The sequence below is a fragment of the Taurulus bubalis genome (genome assembly GCF_910589615.1).
Source record: "Taurulus bubalis genome assembly, chromosome: 3".
Lineage (NCBI taxonomy): Eukaryota > Metazoa > Chordata > Actinopteri > Perciformes > Cottidae > Taurulus > Taurulus bubalis.
In genome coordinates, this window is record NC_136591.1 from 32,539,539 (window position 1) to 32,559,380 (window position 19,842).

The window sequence follows — 19,842 nt, forward strand, 5'->3', positions numbered from 1 at the left end:
AAGACACTAGAAAGAAAGAGGTTAAAACATGTTTGGGTTCAAAAGGAAAAATACCTGTTGGATCTTAAGGATTTTACCATCTGCATGCTTCTTTGTCTTTGTGCACGTGTGTGTTGATAAGCTAAAAGTCATATGTACTAAAACAAAGACGCCTCTCTGACCTCATTAATGCTTCCACATATAGTCTTACTTTTCAGCTGCAGTTTACAGTTAAACATTCATTTGTTGTCAAATATATTTAGCATACATTCCATTTTACCTCTGTATTTAACCCATCCTAAGCAGATAGCATACAAGAGTAACTTGGGGTTCAGTGTCTCGCTCAAGGACACTTAAACATGTGACCAGGAGGAGCCGGGGATCAAACCTCCAACCTTGCAATTAAAGAATGATCCGCTCTAGCCACTGAGCCACAGCCGCCGACAATACTTAGAGCGCCACTCTACCTTAACTGGCAAAGCGCTTTAAGATGTGCTTCTCATTCACACACACATTCATGAACCTCTGGTTGCAGAGCTGCCATGCAGGAATTGACATTTTAAATGTACCTCAAATGATCCTGTGATGTGCATTTGGAGTTGTGCAATAACCTCAGGGAGGCATCCCGCTTCATTTCATGATATATGATTCAAGAAATTAAGCAAATATATTTTCAGATTATGTGAACGAAACAGAGTACCAAATATGTACATTTAATCTATTCAGACATTCCAACAAATGCCGTAGCTTGAAGACGTGCACCTCTTTGGTGGCACAGAAAGGCAACCTGAAAAACCTGTGTTTGTTATCAGGCGATCCCTCACAGCTGCTTTGCAAGTCAGGGGCGGATTGCAAAGCAGCATCAAGCGCAGACGACTACCCTAACGTTACAACTATGTCCTCAACTATTAACTGTGATCTCACTATTAGATTTTTAGGACGAGAGAGGCTCGGGGTGTGACAGCATACAGTCAGCCTTTAGCTTTGAGGTTTTAATGGTCAAAATGTCTCCTGAGGATCCACCCAGACTTATGAAGTCTCTAGTTCTTAAATTAGAACACCTCACCAGCACAGGATTTGACATTTTAAATGTACCTCAAATGATCCTGTGATGTGCATTTGGAGTTTTGCAATAACCTCAGGGAGGCATCCCGCTTCATTTCATGATATATGATCCAAGAAATTAAGCAAATCACTGTTGAGAACGCCAGATGTTTCCCTTTCGTGTTGTTATTATATGAAAACCCGCAGCAAAACAAAAGTGGACCCTGATTATGGCTCATTAAGGATGAAATTAATTACTCAGTTTTAACTTTTCAAGGCTGAAATCACCGAAAAAGGCTTTTATTTGCTCTGTTACTGCCGAGTGCCTCAGACGATATTTGGCTTTTATTAACAGTCTTGTAAGTAAAAGGTTCATTGATCGCCCGCTGCAGACAATTTTTTTTTTTTCTCTGAAAAGTACAATATTTCACTCTAAAATATAGTGGAGTATAAGACGCATTCATTTGAAATATTGGTATTAAAGTTTAGTGCAGGTACCTCAACATGGTAGCAATATATAACTTGAATAAACATAATGATTTACATTCCACCACTTTTCCTCCTAAATTCAATTTGATGGAATATAATGCAAATCATACCAACTTCTCTATGTTAACAGCTATGGAGAGACAATTCTGCTGGAATGGGAGTATCATTTATTGTATAGTGTATTAGATCATGTTCTGTCCTGCGTTAATTGTATTGTGCATTTTCAGGTTTAAATAGACTCTTGATAATGTCAGATTGATGTGACGGGAGATTCGATCAGCTATTTGAGTGAAGCCGGCAGTGTGACTTTGTTGGGATTGCTGTCATTTGCAGTAATATGGGATAACATCCTGTCCTCTCATACTCGGCCATATGAACTCATGATGCTCAAAATTGTCTCGTGTTTTTTCAATTTACTCATTTGCGCAGCTATTCAAACAATCAAGCTTCTTCCTCAAAACACACCCAGTCACATTCTCACATGCCAAGCCGCTCTCTCTCTAATCATGATGCTGTGTTATCTAATTGCTTCTGTTTGTTTTCATGTAAATGTCTCCCCCTTGAAATACTAGAATAATGTTTCCACTGGTGACAATAAAAATGCATCTCAAAGGCAATAATATGCATGTGTGTGTGAGTGTGTGCCGGTACCCAACAGCGACTACGGTCCTATAATTAGTCATGTGGTATATTGTCGTGCAGCCCAGCCAGATGCTCTTCAGTCTATTTCCTAGCAAGCGCTCGCTGTGTTTGTTCCCACTATCATAACCACACACTCACGGAAAGTTTGCAAATTGCCCTGACAGAGCGCAGCAGCAGAGTAATTTGCCGTTGGTTATGATTGTATCTACTCTATGATGCTGAGTGGATGGATACATTTCATCAGCAAGCTTTTACTTCCTCTCTCTCACTCTTTCCTGTTCTTTCGTTTTGCACATTTAAACTTGCTGGGAACTTTGAATACAATGTGTGAATCTTTTGTTTTATTCTGGCCTTAGTTTGATTTTTGTTTTGTTCCAGCAGCTGTTGACATTTTTTTTTAACATGCATACCTCGTTCATTTTTATTGCAACTTTTCGGATGAGGCATTAGAGGTGGATGCCTGTGTCAGGTGAAAGGCAATTTCAACAGAGATTTCAGAAACATATATCCATTTAATTGATAAATTAACCCTTTCCAATGTCTTCTTACACTGTGTAAGATCATTTATCCTCAAGAGAAATCCTAACTCCGTCACGTCCTTCTGTGCTAAGTCTTTCTTGTGTGCTGTCAATATACGTACACAACATATCATTGTAGTTTACACTGGGTTTCCGGTTCGGCTGAAGCCCTGTTAATGATTCCGAATGGTACAAGTTAAGATTATTTAGCAATCGTTTAAGCACATCTCTGTACGGCTGTATGTCGCTCATAGCTTGACCTTGCTATAAGTAGGGTCCTGCTGGCTCAGCATTTATGACCCACACGTCAATATTGTCAAAGGACTCCTTACTTTCACTGTCTATATGTCGACGATATCTCACCTTCATCTATCACCTTGCAATATTGCATGTGTTGCTACCGCAATCTGCATTTAATATTGATAAGGTAATCTTGAACATTGATTCTGACTCCTTAGTTATGCATTTAAATTATACCAAAGGAGCATAAAAGTCAAGAGTGCAAAGGTCAAGTGGGACCTAATGTTGAAACGTGATTGAACAGAGGGTCAAGGCAGCGGTATCAGACGAGAATTTATGGTCTTGTGTTGACCTAAAAAAATGATTTTGTGTATTATATTTAGACTCTAATTAATGCCTTTAGGCTTTATCCCCCTCATTGGCCAAATGTATATTGTATCAACCAAACTTAAACATATTTCTGGTTGCACAGACCTGTAGGATTGATATGTGTTTGTTTTTTCTATCCTAAGACAAAACAATGTGTTATTTTTACTTGTGACATGCATTAACATTGCCTTTTGAAATTGTTATGTTACATTTTAGCAAGCAGTTGCCTATTTTCACATCAGATCAACATTATCATTTATTATTATTATATTATATTTGGAGTTGAGTTTGTGTCTATTTGAGTTCATATTTGCTCCATTTTATTCTCCACTAACTACTAGGATAATTATCTTGCTGTTTAGCTGCTAAAAGCTCCACTTCCTGCACCAGCAATTTGCTATCGTTTTCTCTCTGCCAGTTCGTGCTCGGCAGGTCGGGAGGTTGGTAGTTTGTGGGGTTATTGGGCCTGCTGCTACGAGAAATGAACTGAAAGATGCTCAAACAGTCCATACACTGTCAGTTGCTAATAATTTGAGTGAGTTCATCACTACTTTCAACTCCTGTCATGTTACACAAAGTAATTCAATACATTATTAATCATAAAATATAGGTTGAACATGTTGCAGATTGCACTAAATACAAATCAAGATTAGCAAAGAAACTAAGTTCAAATAAGATACAACTTTTAACTTTTTTGTTATCCTTGACATGTTTCAATCAATATATATTTGTGTATGATCTGTTATATGTATTTTGCACTGACTTATAAAGGCTGAAATAATAAAGAACATTTCTGTCCCACAACTTCTTACTCTAATAATGAGGTGCTCGTCACAATGTTCATCACGAGAGACGAGCTGTCGATAGTTTAGGATGCAGCTAGTTGAAGATGTGCTCTTTAACTTTTAGCTGTAATTTACAGACATCTGGATACATCTGCGACATAAAGAGAGACCAGATGTCCAAAAGACGCCCCTTGAAGTAGTAGGAGCCATGGCAAATATAAAGAGGGGGAATGGGTGAAAGGAGAGCGACAAAGACGATAGAGATAAGGTTCAGACCATTGAACTGCCAGTGATCTCAGTGGGATCTAATCTCTGTCCGGAGGCCGAAAAGCATTGACACCTGCCAAAGGGAAGTGGGCAGAGGGGGGTTTGGTCTGTCTGTCTGTCTGGATGTGATGTGAATTAATTTTGACAAATCACAATAAACGAGACCAAGACTCCACAGCCATGCACATGCATCCCTGTGTGGCTACGCAGCACTGCTTTGAGCTAACTGCTAATGTCAGCGTGTTCATCTACGATTTTTGAGTACATTTCTTTACTATCGAGCCAAGGAATCTCTGCCTGTGTGTACATTTGTGGATGTGTTCTTCACATATTTCCGAAACCGTCAATCCAATCCATTCTTGCATTCAGTATTAATAAACGTGGAAAAAATAAACAAGTAAACGGCGCTCTGAGAAGCAGGGCTTCAGGGCTGTGCGGACTAAGTCGGGGGCCAAGTAATCGGTACACGACTATCACAATACTACACGATACTAACATCCGGACGTTAAGCAGGTATAATGTTGAGCACTTTGGTGGAACTGGCTGCCCACTGATTGTAGGGTTGATGGTTAAATGGTAAATATGACACTTTTTCTTGTCACTTAAAGTGCTTTAACATGACAACATCATTCACCCTTTCATACACTGATGGCAGGGGCTACCATGCAAGGTGCCACCTGCCCATCAGGGCTAACAGTCGCCTCCAGCTTCTCCTATACATGTTGAAGTGTCCTTGGGGAAGACACTGAACTACATTTTGTTCCTGTTGGTCAGGCCAGTGGCTTGGATGGTAGTTTGCTGCCATCGATGTGTGAGAGGCAAACATTCTTAGTTTATCGTTTTGAGTATGCTTACCTAACCTTGTTGCAATGAAAATTGTCAGGGGATCACCAAAGTTATTCCTCCTAAGGGGAACCAGGAATGTCAACCAAATTGTGTTGAGGTATTTCTCTTTGTCCCGTGGGTGGTGCTTGTGAAAAGGTCAAGAGATCACCCAAAGGTTTTAGGATTAATTCTGCCCAGGTTTTATGGCAATCCATCCAACAGTTAAGATATATCCATCTGAATTTAGGTGGTAGATTGACTGCTGATGAAACAGACTTGACTTCTACGTTGTTTTTGAGCTTTTTAATATATCACATGGTCCTCACCATCTGATTAAGATTTAGATTGTTTTGTCAACTTCTCTTTTTAAAGTCCATAATGATTTGTCAACTAGATGATGTAATACACAGGTATTGGTCTCATATATTTGTAAAGGGGCATACAAACTAGTTAAACACTTGATGCAAGAGAAAAACAATGAAAGAGACTCTCATCAGTCAATCACAGGCACTGACAAGGGCCCCTTTGAAATAAACCTTTACAAGGTGCTGAAGGATGCTGGGAAATGCAGTGAGGTCCTCATGTAAACTGACCTTTGACAATGTGTGTGCATTGTGCATGGGATCATGCATATGCTTCTATTACTCATGGACATCATTAATTTCTTGAATTTGTGGCTAATTCACTTCAGCCAATATCACTGTGATGGCAGTTTTTATAAGAAAGCTGAGAGACTGTTACACTATTTTGAACTTCATTCTGACAGAACTAATTACCTGCCTGCTGATTATAGGGCGTCCATCCAAAATACATTTTCTGCCAAGAGTACTCACTTAAAGCAGTGAATTAATGCATATTTGTGTGTTTGGCACTTTCATATAATTCAGGAGATTTGCGTTGAAATTAATTAGATGTTACACTGAACTTCTTCATCGGCATTCATCGGCTCATTAAGCAGAGATGGAAGTAGACATTAAACTTGCAGATATTTGTGGCTTTGCTTTGCAAAATAAACCTCATAATATTACCCCTGGGGCGTATGAAGCCGATACACTTTAATTCAGACAGTGAATCTGTGTTAAATGCCACTACTGTGAAAAAATACACAATTTCACGTATAAGTTTTCCTCCTACTTAATGCAGAGGTAACCATAATGGTTGATGTATGGTTGATGGACCAGATGTTTTAAAATAACCATATTTTCTTTGAATAACACCCACAGAAGGGCTGATTGTTGTATGAGTGATGCTGAAGTGTGTCATCTGGTGGTTCTTTCATGAAGTCAAGATTTGTGTCTTGTTTTCTTTTTCTGCTCAACAGTTCAATAATTCACACTTTAATTACAGGTCAATAATCAGCTGCAGCAGCCCTCTTTCGGCCAATAGATCAAGGTTCACTTCACTTTCTGTTCCGCAGTGAATTGATAAAGACTCACACCAAACCTATTGAGTCAGCTCATTGATTGATGGACACACAGCAGGGTGTGAAACAAAGACAATTTCTTCATTGACTGCTTATTGTGCCTTGATTTTTCATATCTTGATGCCAATTCTATACCTCTTCAAATGCTTATAAACATATTTCCTGATTTAAAAATATTGTTTTCGTTAAAATGTCACTCCTCTATAGCTATCTAATAAAAATTATAAAATACCCCAAAAAAGAATATGAACCAAAACATCAAGTACTGGCTGCAGGTCAGTTACCACTGATGCTTATTCCCATATCACTTTTGATGGGATATTTATACCAATACATTGTTTACATTGTCAGTTTTCTCTTTCTGTCCCTCCAGACGATGAGCAGTCGTTTTGTCCCCCACGACGTCATCCTCACTGATGCCATTCTCAGTCTGGATGAAGACTCAGTTCTCTCAACAAATGAGGTGAGTCGCAGGTGACAACCACTTGACACTACATTACGCTGTTGCGTTACTCTGTTGCGTTACTCTGTTGCGTTACTCTGTTGCGTTACTCTGTTGCGTTACTCTGTTGCGTTACGCTGTTGCGCTACACTGTTGAATTACGCTGTTTAGTTACGCTGTTATGTTATGCTGTAACGTCAACCCTAGTATTATAAGGATTCCACTCTGAAATATCCCTTTTTGGCTGACATTCTGGTTTTCATACATAGTTCACTTGTTTTCATTTATAGAGGGTTTTCTCAACTTTCAAAACAACTGAACTGCACGTCATGAGATCTCAACACTTTTGAATACCTTCACCCTCTGAATGATTCAGACTGACAATGTTTGTATAACAAGCTACAGTCCGTGTCAGCTTGTGGCAAAAGGTGGTGATGTCTTAATACAGTATTGATTCTTTCCTAAATGAGGCAGTCAGTCCACGCTCAGTCATGAATACCATTCATTACAAATTAATTGCCAAACATTGCGATGGCCACTGAACTCAGGGAGGAAAATGTGCTTTTCCTTTAAGGATGACTACAAATGCAGCAGATACAATTGAACCAAGTAGGAGGAGTAAGAATTCCAGCAAAGCAACAAAGTTCAACAACAGATTAAAAATACAAAAGACAGAGTTCTGATTACAGACTTCAATATCGTGGAGGCTCAGTGATTTGCCAGGATGCTCGAGTCAGTCTTGAATAAAATAAGTGCGATGTGGAGTTAGGATAGATACTGTTAGGTTTGGTGGTCTTTTAAAGTAACTTAATACTGAGGAAATTGGAGTGGAGTAATGAAGAAAGGGTAGGAAATTGAAAGACAAGATAGAAAAACACCAAATAAAAGATAAATATGCGAGAATGAAAAGAAAACAAGGGAAGGGAAAAAGTGCAGAAGAGAAAAGATCACAGGTAACAGAAATGAAACATTTAAAGGATTAGAAAAGCAGACAAAGTGATAGATAGTAAAGGAACACAGGGGAAAGGAGAGAAGAGAAGCACGTTGAAGAGGGTAAAATGTAAAACAAAGCTCTTTCACAGTCATGAGTTTTACGAGAGCCATTACCTCTGTGTCTGTATCGTTACACTGTCAAACCTCCTCTTTGATTAAAGTCTCACTTGTTACTTAAGAGGATGGGAAACGCCCCAGTGGTTTGTTAATCAAGACTTTGACGTGTTAGCAGAGTGAGTGGTATGATTCCTTAGGCTAAGACAAAAACTTAAAATAGAGGTAGCTTAATTAACCAGGCCAATACACATTCGAAATTGGTATAATTTTTTTTTTTTAGGTCTACTTTTGTATAATTATGGTGTGGAACTGACACTTTGTAAAAACATACCCCCGTTCCACCAATATTGATTTTTTTTTCATGAAACTAGCAGCAGTAATTCAGGGTTTAATACAGCTCTGATAAAGCTGAGGGAGAGTGAACAGTTGACTGTGAGGTTGATATCAATGATTAAAACGCTGGATTAAATAAATGCATTGTCACCTCTGAATTCCTCATGTGTAGATAATGTATACTGCAGGCAATTTCAATTCAGCACGGGAATGGCGGACTCTACCACTAACAATGGAAATCCCAATATAAATACATTTAATGGCTATTTCGGGAAAAATACATGTAAAACAAATAACAAATTTCATATGTTTTAGACCTAAAAAGCACAAAAAAAGGAACAGCTCATCTGTGATGCTCAGTGAGTGCTTCTACTTTGAGAGTCATTATAAGTAGCAGCCCTGTTTCTCTCCAGCTTTTCAGCGAGTAAAAGATGCAATCCATAATGGATTGTGAAGCCCAATGAGCCCAAGAGATCCAATATATCTTTAAACTCTGAGATGTTTTATTGATAGGAGCGAGTCAATGTTCACCTTTTCCACGCTGGCGGGATCACAATTACACTTTATTGCACTACAATTTGTGGCACAGCAATATGAGCAAGTTTGTACAACTAAACTTTTATGGGCGCACAGCTTGTTTTATGAAGCGAGGAAGAAGAAGAAGAAGAAGAAGAAGTAGAAGAAGAAGAAGATGTCAGAGAGAGAGAGAGAGATCATGAACGGGAAGAAGAGGGAATATTTGCTGTGCTCACTAACCCGTTCCTCTAATTGCCCTTTTAACATGGTGAGGGGATTTATTGAAAGGAGCTGAAATATGTCAAGTGAGTGAAAATGTGCAAGAGAGAACATTATGCTTTTAATAGGACTTTTCATATTATAATACCTCAGCGGAAGAATGGCTGTGCCAATTTCATAATTACATTGTTTCAGCTCATTAAATGTATGATTATTCCATGAAGAGAGATTAGAGAGGGGAATACGATTGAAAAAACCTGACAAAGCTTTTGTTTCTTATTCGGCGGCCAAGCATGCTGCTGAGTTATGCCCTTTGGAAGTCTTTTTCAATATGGTGGATGTGGAAATAGTTCCTCAATGGCCATGGCGTAATCTGCATCATTTTATGGGTAAAATAAAATTACTAATACTACGCTATGAAAATACTCCACTACAAGTAAAAATCCTGCATTCAACTATACTTATGTAAAAGTATGGACGCAAAATGTACTTAAAGTATCAAAAGTAGTACTCACGGTGCATTAAAATGTTCCCTGTCAGGGTTTTACTATGATGTATCTTTATATTACTGATGCATTAATGTGTGTGTTGCATTTTTCTGCTGTATATGTCTACGGTTGTGGTCATTTTAACTCCTTTATATACTGTTGGGTAGTTTAATCAACAGCAAGGCATCATATTCTATATTATCATCATATGTTTGTAGCATCGCTGCCCTGACAACCACCAAGCTCTAAAAACTCAACTCTTCATGAGCTCAGAAAAACAGCCCTGTTTTCAGCTTCGTGACGATGCATTTTCCAGCTGATCCAAGATGCTTTTTAAAGAGTTGATTTAGTGTGATTTAGTGCAAGTACCATCATTTTGACAGGTAAGACTATACCAAGGTTATGTGTGGGGGTGTTGGACTGATCCGTTGTCTGAAGTGCTGTACAGATATATAACTGGATCATTGTCTGCAGCGTGTACTTGTCTTATTATAAATAGAAGGCAGTAAAGAGGAGTTTCCTTAAGATGAGACACGGCACCTGCAAGTAGCATGACAAATGAAAGACTTCTGCAAAAGAAAGTCAACTTTGTAAAACATTCATATTATATGTGCAGTAAAAGAAACCATTAAGAAACAAATGTAACTGATAATAATAATATCAACAGTGAGGTTGCACACACACTGGGAAATAAATATGTGTTTTTGAGTACAAATTCTACATATACATCACGATATACATCTCACATCTTGTTATCTGAGGCCACACTTTGTTTGTGTATCTTAAGCCGAGTTATCAAAAAAAGGGGCTTTTACTATTGTTAAGACAAACCTCAAACCTCAAGTGTTACCTCAGCTTACCCTCCTGTTGTTGGCCACCATCTGCAGTGCTCTCATAGGTGGCGGCTGCGCAAAAGCGTAGTGCCCACCATCTGGTTCCCCGTCAGGAAAACACGTTTAGCTCTGTTAGCACTGTTGCCACTGTTAGTGCTGTTAGCGCCGTTAGCTGCGAGCTGCTGGCTCAGACATCGGCATGTTTAGAGTCATTGAGTGGCAATAGATATGTTCTGAGTATCGAATTGAGCACCTTTAAGACCAACCTCCAGCACCTAATCCTTATTATCCTCCCCCTATGCATGGCTCACACTAAACTTTCCGTTTTCGTATTTCAAACGGTCACTGTCAGGAGCCATAAGCAATCGATTAAAAATAAACAGTTCAGGGCAGATAATGGAAAGTTTGACAGTATTCTGTTTAAATGTTGGTGGATACATCAGGCCAGATGTAACCACACACCATAGAAATGTACCTGCTGAGAATGGCTGTAACTCAAAAGATGTTCTGGCCTCAGAGTGGTCCTCACGCCCCAGCTGGTTGTCCTGGATCACACTGGGACTGTTGGTAAAGCCACAGCACTCCAAACCTGCTGGACACAAGCTCAGTTTAAAACACATTTTCCTCACTTTTATCACCATGAAATCAGATGGTAGTTGACAGTGAGAGCGCCGCAGTGGCATCGCTTCACATGGAGCGAAAAATAAAAATAAAAACAGATTGAAAAACACAACGCCTTTGGAAAAAGACCACATACTGAGGGAGGATACAGGCTCTAAAATGTGATGTAGCTTCTTTTCATCTGATAACATTGGACACGTTAAACCCAAATGTCGGAAGAGATTTGTCACAGATCTATTGCTGGATTGACCCTCTGCTCCTTGGATCAATTTTGGCCTTGTAGAAGCCATTAGTATGTATCACACACACACACACACACACACACACACACACACACACACACACACACACACACACACACACACACGCACAGAGGCTGTCTTCAACGTCCAGTCCTCCCTTGAATTCCTCAGCCATATAAAGGCTCTGTTTTAAACCGTAATTAAGAGAGACAGATTATGAATGCAAAAAATCTGGGTTCTGTCTCTCTCTCTCTCTCTCTCTCTCTCTCTCTCTCTCTCTCTCTCTCTCTCTCTCTCTCTCATAACCTCACACACACACACACACCTAAACACACACACACACACACACGCCATTTCACATTATAAAGAACCTTTTAATCTCTGAAGGCTAAATTATATTTGCATGATGTCATTAATCCTTTCTGCACAGCTGTTGAGACATCTGACACATCTCTCTCTCACACACACGCACACACATTGTGTGCACACATCATCAGGGACTACACCGAGAATGGCAGCTCCAACCTTTCTCTCGGCACTGCGCTTGCGCTTTACAGTAATTGCTCACGCGATTCGTGACAGAAGCCGCGAGGTTTCGCTAAAGAACATCCACTTTCGGTGCTCCCCTCCCCGACGCTGTCTCTCTACCTCTACTATTCTCGTAATTAATTTTCTCACCCGGCCCAAGGTGGTGTGTGTGTGTGTGTGTGTGTGTGTGTGTGTGTGTGTGTCTCTGTGTGTCGGTATATTTCATTATGTGCTGATCCCCTTATTCTCCGGTGTGCCTGCCTGAAAGTCTCAGTGGTGTTTTTGAATTCAAAAGAGACTCATTCTCAGGTAACTCCAGCTTCTTCAAGGACACCAGGTGCTCCAGACAAGTGATACGGAGCAGGAAAGACCAATGGATGTGTGAAGAAAATGCAGCTCCAGAAGCCGTTAACACCCTCTCAGCACACAAGTGTGTTAGAGAATCATACCCAGGCACAGGGATGCCTTTGAGCTGCTGAAAAAAGTAAGGGACTCAAAAGTAAGGGAATTGGAACGGGCGTATGTTCCTATAGAGTCAATAAAAATACATGAGAAGAAGCAAACAGGCACGGATTTGATCTCGGTGAGGGATTTACAGTGCCTCGCAAAAGTATTGTTGCATTAAAACCTGGAATGAAATGGATTGTTATTTGGATTCTATGGTATGGACCTAATCAAATTAGGACAACTGGCAATTAGCAACTTGAGATGAGAAAATTGGTGTTATAATGCAACGTCTACGACCAGATTGTTTTACAAGTAGCAAGTTACAAAGACTCAAAATACTCTCAAGGACTGTAACATAACACTTCCAGCAGCATAAACGCAAAAATCCCTTTTTTCCATTGAAAGGCTTTTATACTAAATTGATTTCTGACAACTGCTCTCTTTTGGTCTCTTGTTCTTCAGTATCTCTTTATTGTTAATGCTATTCATTGTAGTCACTGTTGCAGACGTGCTTGAATTGCTGGTGATTTAAAAAACAAGATCGAGCTCAAAGAACTTGGTCGAAATTAGAGGTCAGGCCTGTTCATGGTCAAATGGAGAATCAAAATGTTAATATAAAACAAGTGAATCTCTTGTAATGTTCATAATAATACAACAGGTGATTTGATGGTTAACATTTCAGGTGGGGACCGTTCACAATGCTGCAATGCTTTTTGTCTGGTTGTGAAGGAGCCTTTCAAAATAAATGCCAGTTGATAGCTTTTCTCAATATGTTGTTTACATCTGTTTATCTATTCTACAAGCTGTTTAAATTGGGACGGAATTTCTATTTATTTTGAATAAGCTCTCAACATTACTTTACACTTTTCCCCCTCTCATCACCTTTCCTCTTTCCCCTACCATATCTCCCCCTCCTTATTTTCACCATCTTTTTTACCCCTTGTCTTTATTTCCTCTGACTGCTTCATGCTCTTCATTTCCCACTGGCCTCGTCTTCTTTTCTTACCTCTGGCGTCTTTCTTTACTTTATGCTCCCACAGGTGGATTTTGCCTTTATTGTATGGCAAAGCTTTCCGGAGCGTATCGTTGGTTATCCAGCAAGGAGCCACTACTGGGACGGTTCCAGGTCCCGCTGGGGCTACACCTCCAAATGGACCAATGAATACTCCATGGTCCTTACGGGGGCCGCTTTCTACCACAGGTACAAAACCCACATGATCTGCTGATCAGTCAAGCTTTGCAATTGCTGATCTTTTCTTTTGTCATTCAAATGATTCACAATGAAGATGCGATAATTACAATGTACGACATTCACCAAATTACTTGCATCCAGGAAGTACTAAAGGAACTACAATTTCTCATTTTAGTACAAGCTCTACTTAATCTTAACACTTTTATGAACGCATATGTTTTATTATGTTGTACTGCTCTATATTACTTTGTTATTGTTTACTATACACTGACTAGACTAATGGCTATCACTGATGGTAATGTAAAGGCATAACAAAGCATAATGATGAAAGATGATATAATTTAGTGATCTGAATTAGTAATGAGCCCAGTCAAGCTACCCTTCCAGCATTAATTTGCCTTGTGGTGCACTTGCTCTGCATCACCTGTCAGGTTGATTTATTCCAACTTCACAGATATACTTTTTCCTTCTCCAAAAGATACAAACCACATTCAAAGTCATCTTTCAACAGTCACATTGTATTTGTTTTAAGTGGAGTAATAGAGAGGGTGAATGGTATAATTTGATATGTCTTAAAAGTATTGTCAAAAGACTGGAAGGAGGAAAAAAAGGTAAACCAAAGTATTAAGTAGAGCGGTAAATTAAATGTAGAAGAGCATTGCTCTCATCTTGTAATGCAGATAAAAAGCTCCCTCATTGTTCTACAGTGCAACTCTTTAGTCCTTTTGTTTTTTAAAACCTCAAATGGCAACAGAATTCATAGAAAAATTGATGAATAGGATAGTGAAAAGGAAAGTGTGTGTGTGTGTGTGTGTGTGTGTGTGTGTGTGTGTGTGTGTGTGTGTGTGTGTGGGGACAGCAGACCTCGGCAGGGAGGTAACAGAGTTGACAGTGATCTAGTGCTCCCATGCTGCTGAAAGTGCAACACAGAAACCATACAGAATAGAGCATAATAGAAAGAGGTGCAGCTTTAATAAAAGGAATAAATACACAGTTAACCTCATCTGTCTTATTTCCTTTATGTGTTTCAGATACTACCACTACCTGTTCACCCACTACGTCCCGGCCAGCCTGCTGACCATGGTGGACCGCATGGCCAATTGTGAAGACATCCTGATGAACTTCGTGGTTTCAGCTGTTACCAAGCAGCCACCAATCAAAGTCACGCAGAAGAAGCAGTACAAGGAAACCATGATGAGCCAGGTAGAGCTTTATTGTTAGCCGTACACACACACACTACTGGCACGGGGTCGGTCCGGAAGTAAAGCAATACTTTGGTATGTTTCATCCTGGAGCCTATTTTCTCATCTTTTTGGGTTTAAGTGACAAATGGGGACAACGGTTATTTAAATTGGTCAAGTATTGAGGGACAGTGCTGTATCCGGCAACTGCAAAACAAGCTGCAAGGGAGAATGCGCAGCTTCAGTGTAACGTTACGTCCACTAAAAGTGTTTGCTTTTGCCTCAGCATTGCTCTTCTGTGGTCCTCATAGGGTCACAGCAAAAATAGGAAGAAAAGATTCAGGTTGAAAAATACTAAAGTTAACCTTTAAGATCACAGCCACAATGTGTTTTTATTTTTTTAAGAATTAAAATGAGTTGCACAGCAGATTTGCTCAGTCATCAGTGTTATGGGCTAACCAGAGAACCAGATAAATGTTGAATATGATAAAAAAAATCAGAAAGAACAAGAGGACCTCAGATCCTCTTTTGTCCTGATCATGTGTCTTTACCCTTTAACTCTTCAGTGCTCTTCTAAATAAATAAAAAGAGTATTTCATTGGTGATTACATAATCAGGGGAATATAGTGAGACAATGAACATGAATGTGTATCCTGCATCCAGCATCTTGCTCTTGCTACCTTTATCATTAACATTACTCCATAGCGCTACATTTGGTTAAAATGTGCACTGGGTATCTTTAAGAGAGCTTGACGTTGGTTTTGATATGTTTAAATAGAATAGGTAAATTCCCTAACTCCCTTTTTAAAAATAGAAAAGACGAGGAAAAAAGGAGTCACCTCCTTGTGTTGCTGAGGCTTCAGGCAACACACAGCCCTGACCTTCTCTTTGGGAGATCCATATATGTCCATGTTATACGTGTGTGTGTGTGTGTGTGTGTGTGTGTGTGTGTGTGTATGTGTGTGTGTGTGTCTGTGTGTGTGTGTGTGTGTGTGTGTGTGTGTGTGCTTCCTGTGGCCAGCACAATGTCAGCTTTTGATTGATGGCCTGACCACAGGCAGGACGATGACTCGGCAGTATGGACCCAGTGATTAATGTCTTAATTGTGAAGGCAGCACGGCAGACCTAAATTTACTTCCTTCTTCCCTCGCTCTCGCTTTTTTTTCTTCCTTTTTGAGTGTTCAGATTCGTGGCTTTGCTGGACGTAAAGGGGACAAATCTTTAAGGAAACTTGTACTAGATTTGAAGCAAATGAAGTCACGACAGATGTGTTTCGGCTGATATTTCGCAATCAGCCATTCATTTTTTCTCTTCCAAAAGAAGAGATGTTTTGAACCTGTTCTACCTGACACAAGATGAGTCTGCTCCACATCCACGCTCCCGTGCCACAGCTAACCAGAGGGGTCTGCTGCCCTCCACTGCCCCGTCTCCAGCTCATCTCCCAGCAGCCACTTGGGGGCCCACCCCTGAGGACACAGAGCAGCAGGAGACAATAGCATGATTTTTTTATGAAGCTATTCAGAGAGCTTCAAATGCTGTGACCACCGAGGGGATAACCGCACAACAACTGCATACTTCCAATAAGTGTAGCGAATGACCTCATATCTCAGTGACCTACCTCGAAAAAAGGAGACATGAAAGAGCTGCAGACCACGTTGACAATAAGATGCAACCCACGGCGAGAGCCTCTAGAAGAACAAGTATACAATATGTGATCAGCTGCAGCATTTTAGATTCTGCAAATCTCCCCGCTTACGCGTACCACTGCTGTACAAACAGGGTGAGACATACAACCTGCTAGTTGCAGCAAAAAAAGTTGCAAAGCAGGCTGTATTCCCTCCCAGACACTGCATGGTATGTTTTCTACCAGTTTGACTTTCTGTGCTGCTGTTTGCTAAAGTGTCAGCCAATACTATGGGGATTCCCACGGAGCGAAACAGCTGGCCAGGTCGACCAGCTCTGTCATTGTGATGAACCTGGATTCTCGAGAGGAGCAGGTGGTGAAAACAAATAGCGGGACATACAGTATTGTGTCTTACGATGAGCTACACCTTCTGCCACGTCATGACAAGCTGTCGGCGATAAGGAGCCGCTTCCCCAGCATGGAGGCGCTCCTTTTTACGACCCTGACCCATCAAAATCCGCTGTCTTTGCTCAAGGCGCGGGCGAATAACTCAGCACGCCGCTACTCCCTAGGCTATGGATTCATGAGCAATATGGAATCATATGTTTCTATGGGATAAGGACAATCAAAATAGCTGTGTTTCCTACAATTTAATATATTTCTGTGGGAGAAACAAAGCATTGTTTTAGTCCTGGCTGTGTTAGCCGTCAGCTTTCACGGTCCAGTGGTTCCCCAACTAACCCTGTGTGTAATCACTACATCACCAAGCTTCTCAAACCAAATATATGTCACAAAGAGGTGCAGAGTATTTTTTTTTTTTGCTAAGCCACTCTCTGGTGTGACCGAGACTTTATCAGGTGTTTGTGTATTCCTTATATTCAATTTTTCATTTTTCTTGTGCTGCACTGTAAATAAAAGTAAAGCAGAAAGGTTTATTGTCATCATTCTTTTATAAATAGTATCACATTACCAGCTGCTTCAAAGCTGTGTTGACTGATTCATGTATCTTCCCCCTCTCATCTGTGTTTCTCTCAACCAAGGGCTCCAAGTCCTCTCGGTGGGCCGACCCAGACCACTTCGCCCAGCGACAGACCTGCATGAACGCCTTCAGTCGCTGGCTGGGTTTCATGCCCCTGGTGCACTCCCAGATGAGGCTGGACCCCGTGTTGTTCAGGGATCAGGTTTCCATCCTGAGGAAGAAATACAGGGACATCGAGAGGCTGTGATTGCGCAAGGATACACACCAAATCATTGTGTGTGTTTGAGAGGTCGTGACCAGAATGCACACACTGAATGTGAACATTTGTGAGGCTATAAAAGGAAAAACTCACACATGGACACTGGACATAAAAATGATAAAACACGGAGGTACACATAAGGCATTTAACTGCATATTTCTATAGAAAAAAAACATAATATGTGTGCAGGGTTGATAGTGACTGTGCAAACCTGCCATCTGTGACAATACACATGAATATGAATGCATGGATACACATGCAACAACGACCTGGACACTTTCAATACAGTCCTGACCACAGACATACAGTATGTGTTGCATGGTTTGAACAAGACAACTGTATAAGGACCTGAAAAACATTATGTGTTTGAGTAAAAAAAAAAAAAAAAGAGAGAGAATCTAAGAGCTATGTTTATGGTGGAAGTGGGACTGTTGGAGAGGAGCATACAGTATAATGTTGGACCAATGGTTGAGAGATTTATGGGTTCAAAGTTGTATTCATAAAGTCAAAGGATGCACACTCTGGGGTTATGTAAAGTAGAGATACATTGTGGACAAAAGGGACAACGTGTCGGGCCAGCGGCTACCCACAAACACCCAGAGACGATGGCAACATGCCGCTTTTACACTATTGTAGATTTTCAACTGCAGCTCTTACCTGTATGAAGCAAATAGAAAAATAAAATAAAGAGATGTTGTGTTATGACAAGAGGCCAGGTTTCTACAGCATTCCTTGCTTCCTTTCTTAGTTTTTTTTAAATTTTATTCTACCCTTCCATGCTTACCAGTTCTTTGAATCCTTTTTTTTGTCGTGGTTTATTTTAACCATTGTTTTGTTGTTGTCCCTGACTCTTCTGCCCTGTTGGTGCACACTATGCAGCTCGCTACACATGTTTTCAATAAAAGTTGAAGAAAGGATAGAAGAGGAAAAGAAAAAAAGGTCAAAAGAAATACAAAACAGTTTTTAAATATATGAAATGTTGTATTAGTAACACATTACGCTTTGGCTACGTTGAGGACAAAATGGATGTGATCTCTGTGGCGCATAAGCTCCGCCTACACGCTGCTTTCACCCCTCATGTCGCCGCGTAATTAACAATCACACTACTTTTTTTGGAATTAGCTAGTTAGAGCACACTCCGTCTCACTCCCCGCTGCTGGGAGGCTACGTCGCTGGGAGGACGGCAGGCGGCAGCTGAGCCGGACCAGTTAGAGGCTGGGGCAACTCAAAATCCCAGTGACCCCTGACTGCGGTTCGCTGGTTAATTCATAACTTTCAGTGCCCCATTACTCCGATACACATGGTAGGTGTAGATCAATGAGTATGTTTTCACACTGATAGCAACATTTTGGGATATAACCATGCTGCTCACTGATGTTTTCTGCCAATATTCAACCAGTAAGGTAAGAATCCCCCACTGGAACACTGGAGCAGAAGCAGACACCTAAGCTGAAGCTCTGCTGCAAGAAATTGAAAGTCTCTGCAATGATAGGTGAGTGTTTTGTTTGCTTTTTTTGTTTGTTTTGTTGCACAAGATGCTTGTTAGAACTTTCTTACAACCTTTTCAGGTTCAACCATGGCAAGAATAGGTAACAGACATGTGAAGGAAACTGCATTGTGTGTTGCAGTCCTGAGGTCAGTGTTAAACAAGTCTTAACTTGTGCTGCACGGTATGTATGCACTCACACAGCCACAGCCCTCTCATGTATGGAGGATTATTCCCACGACCATATAGGAGCCAATCAACCATATTTCCCTCATCCCCATTGTCGTTCTTCGTTTCTCTTTCCCTTCATCTATCTTTCATTGATTATTTTATTTTTTTCCTCTCACCTTTCTTCTCCTCCCTCCTCTCAGACACAATAATTATAATCACCTGATTTTATTTTCTAGTTTTCCCTGTACGCCATTCCTTCATCTAATCCCATTCCTTCCTTGTCAGGTTGTTTCCTCTCTCACAACCAATAACCACAACCTCTTCATCATCTGAAGGTGATCACAGTTCTTCCTGACATGTGTCATGTGCTGCATTCCTTTCATAATGAAAATAATCACTGAAGACAAAACTACAGACATGTCTGCTGATTGGATAATATATTCAGCTGGCGCTGCCAATGCACATTATGTTTTCCAAAAGGTTGCATGATATTTCAATGTCATTAATAAATAATAGATTATTTTTTATTGTTTTATAATTTATCTTAGTCATTTTGCTTAATGACTAAGATAAATTATAAAACAATAAAACATGTTGAGGTTTTGTCATATAGTTGTAATTGAATCTCTTGAAAAAAAATGGTAAAATGG

The 19,842-nt window shown here is 40.2% G+C and overlaps 1 protein-coding gene across 1 annotated transcript in view; it reads left to right on the top strand.

The window, feature by feature from the left end:
* Positions 1 to 17,523, top strand: part of LOC306733537 (exostosin-1) — a gene marked incomplete at both ends in the record, with an annotated part of 181,948 nt that extends 164,425 nt beyond the window's left edge. The window contains 4 exons of the mRNA XM_079214790.1: positions 6,955 to 7,044; positions 13,341 to 13,501; positions 14,524 to 14,695; positions 17,338 to 17,523. Of these exons, the coding sequence (XP_079070916.1) occupies positions 6,955 to 7,044; positions 13,341 to 13,501; positions 14,524 to 14,695; positions 17,338 to 17,523 (609 nt within the window). The remainder of the gene's footprint in view (positions 1 to 6,954; positions 7,045 to 13,340; positions 13,502 to 14,523; positions 14,696 to 17,337) is intronic.
* Between the last annotated feature and the right edge of the window lie 2,319 nt (positions 17,524 to 19,842).